The following is an 18,838-nucleotide window of genomic DNA, read 5'->3' as shown; positions in this document are numbered from 1 at the left end:
CTGAGCGCCCAGTTAGCAGTTGCCAAAAAAGCTGCATTGTTTTCATATATATATAAAATATATAGCTATACGAAAAGTTCTTTAAGCTTTAGACAATCAATTGGTGAAGCGTTTGTAATAATAAGAGCGCAGTCATTGTTTATGTTTTTGCGCATTTTGTAGGTCATGTTAACAGCAAAGTTGGTAGCATGAAAGCAATGAAAACACATATGTAATTCAACGAGAGACGCCAAGTGTCCTTAACGTGTCCTTTTTATACAGTTGAGCAATTGCAATTAGCTTGACTAGCGAGCCAATGACATTGATATATAAAAAAAAGCCTTCAACGGCTATTTGAAATATTTGGAATTCCTTTTGCTGTAATGTACAGGTCCTTGCACAAGGACCTTACAATTGTGCGCTTTGTTGAATATTTATAAATTGCTGTAATTAGTTAGATAGTAGCATATACAAGAAGAAAAAAATTGGGACAGCAGGCGACCCGACCTGAAATGCCAGTCAGAGAGCGAGAATGAATTTGTGTGCGAGAGAGCATGAAGCGAGCAGCGGCAGCGTCTGCAGCTGGGCAGCGTTCATTTCTGCAAGGCAAGAGCTCTATTGTTATGACTACAGCAGCGCAGCCCCCACACAAAGGCAAGCGAAGTGGGCGCAGACTAAGCGCAGGCGCTCTTTGCAGGAAGCGAGAGAGCGCAGCAGCACACCTGCTACACTTTATAGTCGAAAGAGAGAGAGCGAGAGAGAGAGAGAGTTGTCTATATTTATGTATGTATACAGCAAAGAGCGCGCAACCAAATGGTTGGAGCATTGACTAATTAGATAAAGCAGCAGGGTGAGTGTCGGCGCATCCGTTATTTTCAGCCACCCACAGTTGCCACTTAGCGAGCGAATTGCAGCATAAAAACACAACGCGCGCTCTCGTTCGCTCGCTCGCACACTCTCTCGCTGCAAGTTCATTTCGCTGTGTGCTGCTTAACTTTACCACGTGAGCGAGAGAAAGGCAAAAGAGAGAGAGAGAGAGAGCGCGCACTCGCTCTCATCTGCATGTTGTGTGTGCTGTGGCGATGAACGCGCCAAAAAGCAGAACTAAAAAAAAAAATGAAAATAACGTTGCTACCCTCAGAGTGCTTCGCTCGCTTGCGAGGCTGTCAATCTACACTTTGGCTTCTTTTCTAACCAACCAACAATCAACACACAAAAATACACACGCAACATTCAATTGCATTTAAAGCAACCAAATAATATAATAAATATATGAATATAGCACAATAAATTTGCTAACTGTAGATATAACAAAATTTATGTGTATCAAATACAAAAATATACTATAAAAAAAAATAAAATCTTATCGCGTCTCTTTTGAAGAGTGTTGTGTGGCAAATGCGGAAGTTGTCGTCGCCAGTCCATCGTCAGTCGGTCGTCGTCGCGTTGAACCAACGCAAGTGTGCAACGTAGTTTCAACAAAATAGAAAGCAGTGCCCCACACAGTGCAAATTCAAATAAAGCAAAGTTATATAAAAAGCAGCAAGAAATCAAATTCTGTGTGTTGTTTATAAGCAAAAAGGCAAACAGCGCGCAGCGACGACTAGTCAAAAATATATAAAAAAAAATTTTCAAACCCCACACACAACGCTGCGCTTGCTGCTCTCTGCTACAAATACACGCTCTCCCAGTTAACAGTGTGTGTGTGTGTAATTAAACGTGTGCGTGCCACAAGCAGCAAGCAACCGACCCCCCACCCCCTTTCGAACGCCAGCACGTTTTACATCTGTATAGTTACAAGCATTTGCTTGCCTATATATGCGTGTTATTCGTATCTAGAATTTCGCGCCTATTTCTTGTTCGTCGGTTCGTTGCCGCCGTCGTCGTCGTCGTCGTCGTTGTTGTTGTCACTAGTCGTTGTTACTGTCGTGTGTGGAGTCGTCTCTCCTCACACACACATACAACAACAAAATTAAAGTTTCATTCATGGAAAACAAAAACAATCTTGAAATTGCTTTTAATAACGGAAATATATTTATTAAAAGGTAATGTGTCGATTTAAATTGCATACAAAATTTTAGACGTTCATTGTTTGTGTTTTAAAAAAATTGTTAAAAGATTCATTTTATGTTTAACATACACAAGTCACAGCCATACATTTAATACTAGCAAATTCACTAATAATTAGATATAGGCTTAGCTTAGTACTGTGTGTGTGTTTAAGGACTTCTCAAGGCTACGCCTGCGCAGCTCTGTGCGTTTCGTGTGCGAGTCCTTGCCTTGAATGTCAAATATTATATCACAAGCAAGGTTAAGCGCCATTAATTGAAAATACATAATAAATTATATTTATAGCCTAGAAAGGCACAAAAATAAACACAACAATTTTTGCTTTTAGCATAAAAACTACCCCTAAGCACAATTATTTGCCTTAGCCGCATGTGCTTTGCTTTATTTGGAGCGTCGTCTTGGCTCTTTGCCTTGCCAAGCACCCACAACATTAAAGCCTGAGAGCCTTGAGTTGTATAGCCTTTTACCCAAAAGGCAAACAATGCCATGCCAAGTGTCCTTAACAGAGCCTTGGGGGGTGGTCGAATCAATTGATATATAAAACAATGAAGCAACGCCTACGCGCAAATTGCTTTTCCAATAACTTAGCTTTGAACTTGAGGCAGGTAAATCGCCATGGCCATTGCTTCAACGTCTCAGCTTAATTGTAGCGTATTTAGCATTCGTTCTTTGCCTAGCCTTTTAGCTGTACTAAGCATGCAGATAAGACAACATCATCATTAGCTTTGATGGCTTCGTTGCGATTACGCAATGCTCACTTGAAAGTTTCTCATTCATTCATTCAATGTTTGCCCTATTGTGGCATTTTCTTCTACACTTTGTTTGGCTTGGCACACAGCCGCATTGGCGTCGTCAACGTTGCGTATACGCAATATTTTTATAGCTCTCTGACCAAAATGTGTGCATGACCTCAACCCCAAGCAGCTCAAAACACGCACACACTCCAAGAAAAAATAAAAATAAAATAAAATAAACAATGACTTTCTTTCCTTTTGCTTCATCCAAGCATATTTTATGCTACAGATAAGCGGCAATCCATTTTGCTATAATGCTACTAGTGGACCAGATAGCTTTATTTCTTTTGGTGATTAAAAGATGAAAAAATTTGTTGTTTGTTGTTTATTTGAAAAGGAAAAATTTTGCTGAAGATTATGCTGACCAGAACTGTTCCAACTGGTTTGCAAATTCTGGGAGTTTTTATTGTTTATTTGTTGTTGCAGCTTGTCCATTCTATGCTTAATCTAATGCAGCGCAGTCTTTTCTTTTTTTTTGTTTATACTTTATTATTCAAACGCCAGTCGCGCTGATCGTCACTTTCTTAACTTTTGTTTAATTAACTTGTTTAACAAAGCGGTTTAAATTGCCGGGGGATGTGGAGAATTATTATTAGAGAGATACGTCAGATTTTATTGACAGATAAAGATTGCATGCAAGCAATAGCTGAAAGTTTATGCGAATTAATCAAAACGTTGCATGTTGCACATACGCAGCGTGAGCCTGAGCACAAAGTGCAAAGCTATTAATAATTGTATTTATTGTGAAATTAATAGCAAGTTCTTAAAGAGAATTCGTTTATTTAAAATATAGAATAATTAATTGCTTTAAAGTTCTATTGAATTACATAAAATAATTGAACTAGCTTCCACAAACAGACATTGATACGTGTTTATTTATTGCACATACGCAGCGTTATCCCGAAAGCAATTAATTTAGGGATTTTTATAAAGTCTTCTTGGAAATAAATGGAAAGTGTATTTAGTTTATTTAAAAAAAACATTACTTTTACTCTTTGTAGTTCGCTTCACATAGTTCTGCTGAAATATGCATAAAATAATTGCCCTAGTTACTTGTTTATATTACGCATACGCAGAGTTAACATGGATTTCTAATAAAGCTAGCGAATGAATAGCGGCAAATTTATTCATTACATTTCTTAGGAAATTTGGCTTACAATTCTATATAATACACATACGCAACGTTGTACTGTATATTGTAAAAATTCAGTTTTACTTTTACTCTTTGCAGACAACAAAGCTGCTGTTCTCTGCTTAAAATTCTATTGAAATATTTCAAAAGCCTTAGATACTTGTTTATTTATTACACATACGCAGTGTTTGCCGCAACAAAATGCGCAAGCAGCAGACATTAATATTTGATGTACAGCAGCATTGATTGCAAAAAGTTTGCATAAAATTGAGCCATAAAATAAGCAACTTAACCACGTCCTTGACTGCATAAACTCTTCATAGCGAGACTATCGCTATCGCTAGCATCAAATTACAGCACGTGACGTAGTTTATCTCATGTTTGCTCAAAAAATAAAACACAATACAGTTGTTAACATATACAGACAAATTGCAATTGCAGCTACATAAATATGTTTATAGCTCTCAGTCTTTTGTAGCTCAACTCAAATAACAGACACACACACAAACACATGTGTTTGTGTGTGTACGCTCCTACGCTAGCAGCGCATTCAGGTCAAGGTTGTGCTACAACGAAATTTTTTCTGCTGCCATTTAGTTATTTTTTTATTTGCCACTGCTGCTGAGCTGCTGCTGCTTTGTTTTGCTGGCACAATGTAATGCCTTTTTACGTTGCATGTTCGTCCTTTGGCCTACTATAGATCAGCATGCTGCGGGCTTGCTGTTGCTGAGGCACATATAATATATTCTTTGGAATTATATTTGTTATTTCACTTTTAACAATGCTTGTAGCGCGTTCGTCGTTGTTAGCTCTGCATATAATTTAACGCTTCATATGAATACTTCCTTTATGTTTATTAATATAAACAGGGCGCCACAGCAGCAATGCAGCAATTTTCCATGCTTAATTGCTGGTGCCTGAGTCAATAAAAAAGCATTGAATACTTAAGTTTGCTGTCTGTAGCAGTTTAAGTTAACAACATTTGTTTTATGAATACTATTTTTGTGATTTACTAATAGCTTAACGTTTAATGTTGAAATAAACAATTTGTCAGTTGAAAGCTTCTTAAATAAATAATAATAGTACTGGCAATAATATAACTAAATCTTCATTTAATTACAATACAATAATTTTAAATTCATCATTTAAAGACAAATTAAATTTATATAAATGTTAAGCACACTGCATAAATTTTAGTGTATATTATTTAAGCTCAAGCCTTTAATATTAACAGTCGCTTTGCTTTAGGCTTGCAATCCAAACTTGTTTTATGTTTATTTTGCACAATAATTTCCCAGCTCTAACCAGCAGAACTTGTCAACATTCATTGTTTGCCCACAGCAAAATAATTTGCCAGAGCTTTTGAGCCGCATCCTTGACTGTTGCTGCGTTTTAATCTCTAAATAGAACGCACAGCGCCTGTTTGCATGGAATTCATTGCAGCAGCAGCAGCACTAGAGACTTAGTCTTGTTATTTTCTGCGTCGTTTCAGTTTCAATTGAGTGAGCTGCCCAAGGTCTCTTGTGAACGAAACTCTGGCACTTCAGCGCACACACACACACACACAATTGTAACCCTATGCGCACTCACACATATCATTTCATCAGTTGTAGCTGTGGCTGCTGCTGCTCTCTGAAGTGCTCTTAGAACGTGACTTGTTGTAAACTGAACACGGGGGCCGGAAAAGTCAAAGTCAGGGTCGCTGCTCAAAAATATATTTTTAAACCCCTCAAAGGCCTCACACAGCCTTGCGGCCAGCTCGAGTGCCCTTTATGATAATTTGTCAGTGTGCACGTGTTGTGCGTGTTTTTATTTATTTATTAAATATGTTAATTAATGCCGTTAGTAGCTGCTAGCAGCTAGTTGTTATTAATGTATGCTGCTTGTTTTTTGTTGCTGTTGCTGTCATGTTGGCTGACTTATCAGCAAACATTCTTTTCACATTTAGCAAGCTGTACATTTGAACAAAAGTCACACCCACGCACACACACACACACACATAGAGAGAGACAAACATGCCACATAGTTAGAGGCAAGATACTCGAGTGAACTGTCATAATTCTAGCAACTGTCAACTGACTGTCAACAAGGCAAGCAATGGGCCTGGAATCAGTGCCTATGTGGCATATTTTTCTAGGCCATAGTAGGGTGACTCAAGCGTAAATCAAATGTAGCCTTTATTATATATAAAATAGTTGAAAAGTAGTTTAAACTTGCATTTAATTTAAAATTTATAAAACACATTTAAACAATTTGCTTGTACACTTTGCTTAGTTTGAAGTACCCCACGCTCTCTCTTTCTCTCGCGCGCTCTCTCTATCACACACTTTGCATTTTTGTTATGTTCGTAGTTTTTGGCACTTGTGGCTTGCAATTTAACATTTGAGTTTGTCAGCCAATCGGAATGTTAATTAAATGCTATGCTCATGTCACTTATTATTAGGCATGTCCCACACTAACACACACATACACACACAAATCACACGTACAATTTTTGAAATTGGCAATGTTTTTGCAATTTTCCATTCAAAAGTGAATTTGGCCACATAGCTTTGTAATTGAATTTTGCAGGCTTTTAATTTAAATTTTTTGTTTTGATTTGGCATAAAACAAAAACCCACAGCGCTCAACTGTTGAACATTAATACGCACGCCTAAATACACTACAAAGTTTAAAAAACAAATAACAAGTAATAAAAAACAGTTAAGCAAAAGAACTGCATGTAAAATTTGCCAGCATGGCTTTAAAATGGCTACGCTAGCCAACAAAATGGCTGCCAACATGGCGTCCGGCAGCAGCGACAGCAACAGCAGCGGCAACACTGAAGCGTCGCAACAACAACAACAAAAGCTACAGCAGCAGCAGCAACAACAACAACAGAGCAACAGCCTTATGATGGCTTCTATTATACAACCCGATTATTTGCTAAGCAACGATCGCGGCTTATTTAAGGTTTATTGTTTTATCAAAGATTTTATTGGGTAAGTAAAAGCAGCAGCGTAGCGCAGAGCATATGGCAAAAAAAAAACAGCTTTAGTTAAAAATACAATTTGCATAAATAAATAAACAAATAAAATGCCAAATTATAAAAAAATGCTAAGCAAAGCAATTTAAATTAATAAAAAATGAATTGGCATATAAAATGAAGACAAGATAAATGTTTAAAAAATAAATTTGAATAATTAATTAACAATTTATGCAAAGAGTCAGTAGAAAACAGCGCCAAAAATTAATTGCAGACAAAATAATTAAAATGAAACAATATTTAAACTGAATGTAGTTGTATATGTTTGCTATTGCTTGCTCTTTCGCACACAACAGCGCTCTTAGTACAACACCCTGTATGCGCCAAGTGTCTTGCTGCTTGCGCAAAAGTTTGCAAGCGGGGCGTGGTTCAAACTGTGTGTGTGTGTGTATTTGTCTATATAATTCATATTTAATCAACTGATAACTGCAAAGTTATATATACTTTACTATATATACACACACGAGCTGTGTTGCTGTTTAGCTCTTAACATTGTCAGCGAGCAGCTCCAATTGCTGCGCTCCTGTTATTCTTGCTGCCATTATCACCTGCCGTGTTGATAGCAGCTTAGACACTTGATATCAAAGTAAATATTTGTGGAAAATATGCAGCACACATTTTGTATTTGTTGCGCCAGCAGCAGCTGTGAAAATTTAAATATAAACAGCAGGCTTAGCTTTTGTTTGTAGCCTAAATTGATTTTTGGTTTAGTGTTGAAGAAAATTTGTCAACATGTCTGAGCAAAACAATTTGTATATACTACTTTCAATTATTTTGCTATTGTTTTTTACGTATTTCTTTTTGCGCTTTTGCATACGTGAACTGAAGCAGCTAATAACGCCGCCAGCTATAGCCAAAGTGCAGCAATTGTCGCCTTTGCCTTTTGCCGGCCTAACTGAGCTGGAGCTGCTCGAATTTGGCGGCTATCGTGAAGATGGACGCTTGCTGCTGAGCTTCAAGGGTGCCATCTATGATGTGAGCCAGGACTTTCGCGAATTCGGTCCAGAGGGTTTGCTGTGTGCGGCGGCGGGGCGTGAGTTTATGGAATATCTGAAGGGTACGCTGGCGCCAGCCGAGGCAGATATCGATAATCTGGTGCAGCGTTGGGGACAATTGTTTGAAAGCAAGTACGAACGCGTTGGGGTGCTGGTCGATGAGAATGGGGCGGAGCTATTCGATGCAGCTGGTGTTAGGCTGCAGCCCAGTCGAGGTGAGCGCGCGCCAGTGTGTCAAAAGCTGACTGCTATATAACTTAATATTTAGTTACAGCCAAGCCTGGACTGTTTGATGTTGAACTATTGCCCGATTTGCCTGCTGCGAATTGAACAACAACAACAACTGCAAATTCTTAGAAATTCTGCAATTCAAAGAATTAGCTTTTGACATTATTCGCTTGAATTAAAACCCATCAACAGCAAGCAACTCAACAACAGATTCTAAATCATTTGACTCATCGCTGTGTTGAAATATGTTCTATATACGCCCACGCTTCGGTATTAGCCTTGGTTACAATTAGTTTTAGTGCAACACCTGCCATAAGTGGAAATGCAATTTACAATTTTTCTCATTGCTCGGTGGTCTTTTATTTCATTGACAACAATTTAAAGCCAACAGCAGCAGCGTGCAAATTAAATGAAATGCATTCAATTTCTTGGCTAGGCAACAACTGAGTGCTGGTGACGTCTTTTGGCAACACGCTAGTACTAGTATCTAATTTTATTTATAATTTTATTGGCTGTCGCTTTGCGGGCTGAGCACGCCAATTAATTAAATATATACATACATTCGTTTTGTGTACTTATAATTTTTATTTGTTTTAGATTTTCGCGTATTTTTAAACTCAGCACGCAAATCGACAACAATTTTAATCGTTTCAGCTTTTTGTTTTCGCATTTCATTGTGTATTTGCATATGGTTTTAAATTAAGTTCAATTCATATGTGGGGGTTTATTACTGTCATTTATTGATTGCTATTTACTTTTGATTTCATTGCAGGTGAGCTTACTTAAATCTATCTATGCCGTTATGCATAGCAAATTGGTAGCGTAAGTTTTAAGTTTATTTTGAGCTAAAACTAACTAACAAAATGCGACTTGTTGCTTCTAGTATTACTATTAACCAGTGCTAACAAAACAATATTAAAATTAATATAATAAACAGGCTTAAATATTAGATTTGAATACCTTGTAATTTCACCAGTCGTCGTGGCCTGATCTTGCTTACTTCGTCAGGTTTCGGAGATCGGTGAATTTAACATGGGCATGTCATAAGCAGCAGTCAATTCAACTAACCGTACTAATCGCCAAAAAATTCACCAATAAATTCAAAAATAAATTCAATTAGTTTGAAAGCCTGAGCTATGAATTCGAATGCTTCAACTAAATGACTTAAGCTTTAATTCTATAATCCTGCATAAGCTTCTACTATTGTTGAATTTACTGAACTCACCAATGAAATCAACAATTCTCATTTTAAAGCACGAAATTGACTTAGGCTATAATCCTAGCTGGTGTTGATGAATTCACCAATAAAATCAACAATTCACAACAGCAACTTGAAAAGTTACACCCTAATGTTGCTTAGTGTTGGTGAATTCGCCACATTGCAATACTTATGCTTTAATTCTATACGTTACCTGCTAGTATTGGTGAATTTACTGAATACACCAATAAAATCAACAATTGATATTTTTAATTTTAAAGCATGAAAGTGACTTAAGCTATAATCCTAGCTAATGTTGATAAGTTCACCAACAAAATCAACAATTCACCAACAGCAACTTGATGAGTTAGACGCTAATGTTGCTTAGTGTTGGTAAATTCACCAACAAAAGCAACAATTTGATACCAAATGAATTTGAATTTGAACACAAATGTATAAATTACTTAAATTAATCTTAAAGCTAATCTAATTAAGTTTCATTTTAATTATTAACCATATTGTTGAACAGTACAGTTCATCTTTTATCGATTAAAACTTTTTCTCTCTCGCAATTTCTCGCCCAAGTTAATTGCCAAGTACTTGGACGTCAGCTGTCTGTTCCATTCGCTTGGCTTAACTTATAACCCACCTCTGGCTAAGCTTTTGTTTGCCTCCCAGCTGACAGACGTGGCTTGTAAAAAGCGTTGACATAGCCACTAGGCCCACAACTGTTTGCCCAACACTAAGCCTCAGTGCTAATCCCGCCTCTTCCACAGAGCAAACTAAACAACACAACGCTGTTTGTTGATTCTCTTTTCCATTTTCTTTGCGGTTCGTTCTGTTTGCACACAGCTTGATAAAGTTTCATAAGCACTCACATAGGCCTATTGACTGTTAATTAAAGCAAACGCAGTCAAATATTGACTTGAAACAAAGGCAACACCAACAGGTGTTGGGCCTGCTAAGTCGTATGACTCAAGGCTATAAATTTAACTAAACTATATCTTATCGCGAGCTGAGGCTAATCATAAAACTAAATGTGACAGCTCGACTAAAATAATTAAATGCCAATTAGACATGCTATCAAATAAGCAAAAAGTAGCAGCAGCAGCAGCAAATCGAGCGCAATTTTCATTTGAGATTCGTACGTCAATTTACAAAATTCTCTAATGAGCCAATAAATTTAGATTACGTATACGCGCAGGTGGCGCGCTTTGCTCGCTTGCGCTGCATTTGCTTTTATTTTCGTGTGCAGTTTTGCTCTTTGTGGCGATAAATTTCACGCCAGCCTCACAACAATTAACAGCTGACAAACTAAAAAATAAAATAGAAAATAGCAAACATTAAATGCCAATGCAACTTTGAAGCAGCAACAGGTCTATAGATTACACGTGTGTCTGATCTAAATAACTTGGCAAAGGGTGAGCCACGAATCAGGCACACGCCAGGCAAAAACAAAGCAACTTAATTAAAATATATACGAAAAGCTTGAGAAAAACAAAAGAAACTATTTCAAACTTGCTGACGTTTTTCGCATATTTGCTTACAGCAAAAATAGAGCTTATGATAAGATATATAGCCATGTGAGCTTGTTAGTCTCCTTTTGCTTAGCTTAAGAGCCTGTGTGCACTTGTTGACCAACAATTTGTTTACCAACGTTGGTAACGTTTAAACAAATTGTTATTGATGATGTTGGTCGCTTGTGTTTATATTTGCATTGCCAATAGCTTGCGCTTATCAAAATATAAGTCTAAGTATATGTATTTACAAGCTCTAATAGAGTAAAATTATAATACAGCGATTAGATAGGCAGCTCGCTCTTTGCTGTGTGTGCAGTCTGCTGATAATAATCTATGTATTTATTTAGTCGCTGTCTTTATCGTTCAACGACGTCGCAGTCGACTGTGCTGCTTATCGATAATTTGCGCGGCTCGGCGCTCTTTGGCTTTTCGCCCACCCAAAAACTGAGAAAATAATACTCAGATATTGTGTATTTTTGAAAATAATTTTATTGCTGGCAACGCAACCCGCTGCTGCTGCTGCTGCTGTTGTTGCTGCTGTTGCTGCTGCTGACGTCGACGTCGTTAGCGCGCAGCCGTTTTTGGATTTTGTGCGCCGCACATTTTGTAAAAATCACTTTTCGATTCGAATTCAGTAAACAAAAACTTGTCGCCGGCGCGAGACGCGAGAAAGAAAGAAGCACACAAAAGATACAAAATTGTTGTAGCGCTATTTGTTTAAACAATTTGCTATAATTTAAGTTGAATGTACGCGCGCAGCAGCAGCAGCGACAACAACAACAAAAGCGAAACAACAAGAGCTGCCAGCAGCTGTAGCCTAAAGTAGCTCTCAATCTAAAAGTGTGTGTCTATCAGCATCTTTAGATTGCGTGTGTGTGTGTGCGTGTGTGTATCTGTGTGTGTTAATTAGTGTTGGGCTGCTGTTGGTGCGACGCCCTGACCTTGTTACTGTTGTCTAAGTATCTAAGCGTTTTTTTTTCGATTCTTTAGTAGATGTTTTCACTCTGAGATCAACGCCACGTTGCGCATTTTCAACAACTAACAAACAGCTACAACACTTTTTGTTTGTATCTGGACACACACACACACATACACACAATATTTAAATGTAGGCTATAAATAGCGCAAAATAAAAAAAATAAAAACCAAACACACAGTGAAACGAAACGACGAAACTACGCAAGAAAAACCTAATGAATTGTATAAATTTCAAAGTTTACTTTGTGTTAAGGTTTATTATGGCGGCTTTATTGTTATTCGCAGACTGCCACAGCTGCGCTGCTCTGCTCGCCGCTAAACAGTGTTGTAAAACGTAGTGAAGCTCGCACGTTCGAATTAATTAAATTCTGTTACTTTACAAGCGCAAAACAATTTATCACAAAGATTTTTTTTATCTTCTGCGCCTTTTGCATTGCTTAATTAGTTAATATTTATTTTTAGTCAACGATTTTGCGCTTGATTAATTGCAAAACACAACACACATACAGTCTCTCCCAGTGTGTGTACACACACTCGCGTCTCCCTATAAAAATAATGCTAAATATAATAAAAATTATTAGTTGTTGCCATTTGGCACGACGCTAAACAAGTTCCAGTTAGCGCAAGTCGCGCCACAAATAATTTTTCTGTTATTTGCAAATAACATATAGAAATTCGTTAAAAATCGCTTTACAATTGCTCAATACTAAAAATCGTGTTGTCGTCGTCGTCGTCGTTTCGTTCGATTCGTTCAAGTGCATGTTTTGCATTCGTTTTGGACATTATAGTCTCGATATATTTTGTGTACGGTTTGTGCAAAAGCAGCGCAAAAATATTTATAAAAAAATAAGAGAAACAGCGCATAATAAAATTAAAACAAAATCAAAACAATGCGAAATTCATCGCGTGCTTTTGTAGTTTTGTTTTACGCTCAGCTCGATTGAGTAACAATATAATTTACTGTCTTTATATAACAGTTAAACGTGGGCGTGGCCAACAACAAAATAAGCCATAATTTTTGGCAGTGATTTGCGCACAGACAATAAAACTAAAAGCATAATTGCTCAACAATATATAAGCTAAGCACTTAGCTCCTCCAGACATATTCAAAAAGAAACATCTTAGACACCAAAACAAACGCGTAATTGCGTTAAAAATATCACAAACGAGGCGGCGAGCACATAAATAAGCAAAAGCAAAAACAAAAATAAACCAAATTTTGTGCATAAAGTTGCCGTCATTGCTGTTTGTCGTTTATATTTTGTTGTGTTCTGTTCGTTCGGCAACAATAGTTAATTATGCTTAAATATCCGCGCACATCTTCGTCCACCTCATCGGGTTATTATGAGGACGACGAGGCTCTAATGAATGCCTATCAAACACCACCGGCCTCGCCAGAGTGTGTGCCGCAATATTTGCAGCGGCATATGGTGCGCATGTTCAGCACAGAAGAGTAAGTAAACATATATCGATAGTATCGATAGGCTATAAAAGCAGTTGAGGCTAGAGATAAAGCATTAAGCACATAGCATAATTTAAGTAGCTAGTTATATAGATAGTAAAGCGCATTTGTGTAATGTTTAATTTAAGCATATATATAAATATCGATACTATCGATATGCCGCTAGATAAATGCAGTTGAGCTTAATGCTATATAACTTACAACATATAAAAATGACATACTTACAAGTTTAATTTAACGATATATATCGTCATTGCTTTTGAGCCAGAACTAAAAATAGCGTCATTTGAAATTGTGACATGCTAATATCATAAATTAGTCAAACTATTTCTAAGGCTGACTGGCTAATTAGCTTGCCATATATATTATTATTTCTTCAAGCCCTAAGCCCAGCTTATGCATATGCAAATGTTATGACCTAACTGCACTTTGCATATAAGTAACGAAAGCTTTTTGCAAATATTCTTGTTATCGATAACACACTTAGCCTATGTTAAGCTTAAGTCTTAATGCTAGTCCGCTTTGCTTGCTTGACCAACTTGTTGAGCTATAAAAACTTGCATAAATGAAAACTTTAACGTTTATTGCAAAATTATTTTTCCCAAACGCATTTGCATAGTTAATGCGTTTTTTATACAAAACAAAGCAACGGAAAAATGCGCTGCATATGCAAAACGCAAAGTGTGACAAAGCAAGAGAAAGAAATCAATTAAAAAATCCAGCAAGAGAAAAAAAAATTGTTTGCAATTTTATAGCTTAACTGCAGTTTTGTCGCCAGCACTTCACCCCCCTCCCAGTGCTGACTCAGCATGTGGGTGGCTGGCTGGCTGACTGGCATGTGTTTGCTTTGGCTGCCACGCGTGCACACCCCCTGCAGCCTCACCAACCCCTTTCTAACCCCACACAAAGTGTTATATTCAATTGTTGGTTCATTTGCTAGTTGGCGCTTATCGGCGCAGCCACTGCTCGTTGCATTATAATTGCATATTTGCCATGCACTATAAACGATATTTTATATTCCCCCAGTCGACGCGAGCTTTGGCGCTTGACGATTATATTTATGGATTAGTTGAGCAGTGTATGGACAACGATTGTTCTTGGCCATTAAATTCAAACAATTCTCTACTTTTATAGTAAAGCTTGCTAGGCATTGAATTGAGTGCATTGCGATTCATTCAAAAATATGGCAAAATGTTCATTAATAATTTGAAATTGTACAATGAATGCTTAAAAATTTAAAAATAATTTATCTTAGCATTTTAATTGCAACTAAAACGAATACAAAATTAATTTTGAAATGATTTATGAATCAATAAATAGCTTCTAAGGAATTTTTATAAGTGTTAGAATTCATCATAACTAAATATTTAGCTAAAGAAAGACTCTAAACGTTCCTGGAGAGCCTTAAGACAATGCATACTAAATCATTTAGCTAATTTCTCATATATTCAATTAAAAATGGAAATCAACGTAATTGAAACTTTAAGTGCTTCACATTTAAAATGTAAGTAACAAATTTATTGAAATTGAATTTATACAAAATTATTCATTGATTTCAATTCAAAATGGAAATCATTAGAATTAAATTATATTTGAAATGTAAGCAACAAAGTAATTGATTGTTAGCATAGCCCAAAGAGTCAGCAACTGCTTTAAAACTAGAATTGTTTTTAAACAAAAGTAAGCGTGAGATACGCTACTTTATTTTTGTTGTTAAAGAGGCTGCACCACCCACTGTAGCGCCCACAGCTGCAGCCGCTAACAATGAGCGGTAATTAGGCAAAAGCGTCGCGCCGCTGCCGACGACGACTGAGTGGTTATTTATCAATGAACTGCCTTGAACTGTGGCAAAGTTGGCAGCGTGACGGGGCGACTTCAGTTTTTTTTTTCTTCAGCAATTGAAAATTGTGCCTTAGACAGAAACATTCTAGACTCAGTGTGGGCCTTTGGGCCAACGTTTCGTTTTGAGCTCAAAAGGTAAACGCACGCGTCCGAAAGGGGGACAGCGCGTCATGAACTTTGACCTTTTCGTGATACAAGCATTTAACTTGAGCTACTACTACTTGCTAGTATATTCTATACGCTTCGCTTCGCTGCTCTGTTCTTTGGCTTGAGAGCTTGCAACGCTTGATTAGTGCGCGCTCAAATGGAAAAACGCAAGCATATGCGTCAAGTGGAAAGCTTTTTGTTGCAAATGGACTTGCAACACATTGTTGTGGTTTATTAATATGCTATCGATCGAGTTAAAAGCTAACACATGCAGCTAATTTATAAAATATTAAAACGTTTCGGCTGAAAAGTTGGACATAAAACCAAAATGATTCGCATGTGTGCTTCAGCTATTCATGGAAATATATATTTAACTTAGGCTATATAGGCCTATATTTTAAACAAAAAGGCCTGGCTGTTGTTTTTTTTATGTATTTGTTTATATACAAATTTTGGCTGCAATTAATTAGCAGTTGTACTAATTTGTTTAAACATTCGAAAACGCCAGGCCGCATTTTATATACACTGCAATTTTATATTGATTATAATTTTGCAGCTTCACTCCCTCAAGTTTTATTTATGGCCCAGCAGCTTGTCTTGTCTGCTCTGCTGTTGACCTTGTAATTTGCCATGTGTTCGCTTGTCTAGTGTTAATTGACCACATGGCCCTTTGGCTGCGCCCAATGGGGTGGGCTGCTGCCTCTAAAAATAATGATTACAACAACTGACGGCGCCGCATTTCCATTTCCAAGTCTAAACATTGTGTACCATAGCCCACGATTTATGCCTAGCTATACTATTTGTTTTTATGCTTTTGTTTACACAAAAAAAAAGGTGAGCAGCTTCAAAAAAAAATAAGTTGCTTGCAAAATTTAAAGCTTGTTATTATAATTTTTAGCTGCGCTGATTGTAGCTTAATTAATCAAGCGGCTTAACATTGAACAAATGTCAAGGTTACCAAAAAATTAATTTGTATTTATCACCTATTGTGAGCTAAGGAAGCAAACGCTGCAGGAGGCTGAAAATAATTTGCTTATAATTGAAATATTTCTAGTCTATATAGAGCATGAATTCTGCTTTAAGGACATGACGTGCAAATTGTTTAACTAACAAATTAAATGCCTACAGTGTTATCTAATCTTATCTTTATGTTTGATAAGCAGCTACGCCCATTTTCAGTTTATTTGATAAAGCTAAACAGCTAGAGACTAGATTTATAGTTTATCTTTCAACTTAGCGTATGACAAACACTCCTTTGTTTAAGCTTTAGTAGCTTGCATTAGCATAAACCTCAACTTATGCATAAAGCACTCGAAGCTGTTGTGGCAAATTGATTTGTATTTGCATTTAATGAGGCGTGGCCAAGGTGTAACGCAATTGCATGCAGCCCTGGCTGCTGCTGTTGCTGCTGCTGCTGCTATTGACACTCAGCTGGTTCGTCTAGCACGTGAGCGCCGCCTGATAGGAGCGGCCAAGCGTATTGGCCATGCACTCAAGACTGATTTAATCGAGCGGTGCGAGGGGGGAGTGGGGTGAGCTTAGCTGGGTCAGTACGTGTCTAGCAGAACGATTTATTTGCCTGTTGCGGTCAACTTAACCAGAAGTAAACACTATTAAATATAAGTACACAGCGAGAAAAATTGTATATGCAATATTATATTTCTTACAAGTGTACAAGTCTTTCATAAAAACAGCGGCGCACTATAGACAATTAAATATAAATTTTATATATTTATATTTATTACCAATATTTCAATTTAATTTTTCAAGTCTGATCGATTTTAATATTTTTTTTTACATTTTATTAACTCTAAAATATAAATACTAAATAATTTGCAGAAAATTTGAAATTTTCTTCTGCCTAGGTGCGATTATTTCTAGCTTTATTTTTCATATAAACAGCTGCGCACTATAGACAATTAAATGCAAATTTTATATTAGAAACAAATATTTGAATTTTACTTTCGAAGTCAGAATTTGTTTTATATATATTATAGGATTTATTGAGAATTTATTATCTCTAAAATATAAAATGTCAATAATATGGAGAGTATCTGTTAAAAAAAGAGCAATTTTGAGGAATATATCTAATGAAATATCGTACAGCGGATATCGTAACCAATGAACTTCTGCTGAGGTGCAATTATTTCAATTTTATCACATTGTCTTCCAATTCATTGCATTATTTTTCTCACTGTGCATAAAATTAATATTGGTAAAACGTTCTGATAACGTTGATAGCTAATCATGATTGCGTACCAAGACGTCGCCAACGCGTCTGAAAAACTTTAACTATGATGTCATTAAGCTTGGTTCCACTGTAGCTCAGACTGCGACTGACACTGAAAACTGAATCAACTTTAATTGCTGCTGTTACCAGGTGGGGGAAAAATATAAAAAAGCTTCGTGGGTGCACACAGAGCATTGCATTGACTCATAACCCGTTTCTGTATTTTGACATTGAACCATTTTCAAGAGGTTTTCATACGTTTATATATTTTTTTTAACTTTTTGCTGCGCTTGCTGTGACGTCACGCATTTCAAAGTTTTATCTGTTTGCTTTTATGACTCAATTAAGTAAAGAGCCAACTCCAAGTAAAGTACGTCAGTAAAGAAAAATATATTTTTAGTGTGAAAAGTCTGCAAGATCAAAGAGGAGAAACTACTTTGTTGCGTCATTGGGTTAGTGAGTTACAGCACTGAGCATTTTGAAATTTTCAGAATTTATTAGCGCTGTATAACTTTATTGTTATTGCCAGAAATCGGAATTAATTTGTCAACTGATTTTGCATGAACTCGCATGACGTTTGAAAATTGTGTTAATTAATTTTGAAATAAAAACGTTAAAAATCGTGCCTTTATTTATTGATTTTACTTTCACTTGCTGTAAATCTTAGGCCCAATGTCAAGGACTAAATTTGAAAGACAATCAACTGGCACATTGAGCAAGTTAATTACTCACGTAGTTAACGCTGAATTTTGTGCCTTTACATGTATTAATGACAAATTGACATGTCAGTTAGTAATTAACGTTGAAATATGAACTCAAGTTACAGCTTGTTGTGGGAAATGGCAACAGTTGAACTTGCTTGCCTTTCGCTTTTTGTTGTTGTTGTGGTCGTTGTTGCCCCCAGAGGTCAGGCACGCCCTCAGCCAAGTGCTGCCTACCCCAGCAGCAAGCAAAGGCAAACTCCTAGACAAGAAAAACGAAAGTAAAAACTCACGATTTGTTGTTGATGCTGCCAGCGGCCTTTTTTTTCTTTCTTTTTTTTTTTGTTGCTGGATAATTTGGCGATTAAAAGTTGTTGTGGTTGCTTTGGCTAATGTTTCATAACAACAATGGAAACAATGCCTGGAAATGACTGTCAGCAACATGAAAACAACTTCAACTGCTGTATTTGTTGCACAATAAAGTGAATTTTCTTTTGCATTTCCCCAAGCAATTTGTTGTACTACAAGTGTATTTAT

General features: G+C 36.8%; 2 protein-coding genes across 3 annotated transcripts in view; both read left to right on the top strand.

Moving 5' to 3' along the window:
- The window catches only part of LOC108607582 (protein bunched, class 2/F/G isoform), a 77,244-nt gene that overhangs the window by 35,341 nt on the left and 23,065 nt on the right, over positions 1 to 18,838 (top strand).
- Positions 7,718 to 8,660, top strand: LOC108607583. 2 transcript variants are annotated; one of them, XM_017998482.2, is made up of 2 exons: positions 7,718 to 8,210; positions 8,270 to 8,660. In XM_017998482.2, exons 1-2 carry the CDS (start codon positions 7,733 to 7,735, stop codon positions 8,323 to 8,325), a joined length of 534 nt encoding a protein of 177 aa, XP_017853971.1. In that variant the 5' UTR covers positions 7,718 to 7,732; the 3' UTR covers positions 8,326 to 8,660. The 2 variants fall into 2 exon arrangements, with proteins under 2 accessions (XP_017853971.1, XP_017853970.1); XM_017998481.2 differs by having other exon boundaries at positions 8,264 to 8,650.

The sequence above is a fragment of the Drosophila busckii genome, chromosome 2L (assembly GCF_011750605.1).
Source record: "Drosophila busckii strain San Diego stock center, stock number 13000-0081.31 chromosome 2L, ASM1175060v1, whole genome shotgun sequence".
Lineage (NCBI taxonomy): Eukaryota > Metazoa > Arthropoda > Insecta > Diptera > Drosophilidae > Drosophila > Drosophila busckii.
The sequence above is the reverse complement of the archived record's forward strand: the minus strand, read 5'-3'. Positions and strand labels throughout refer to the sequence as shown.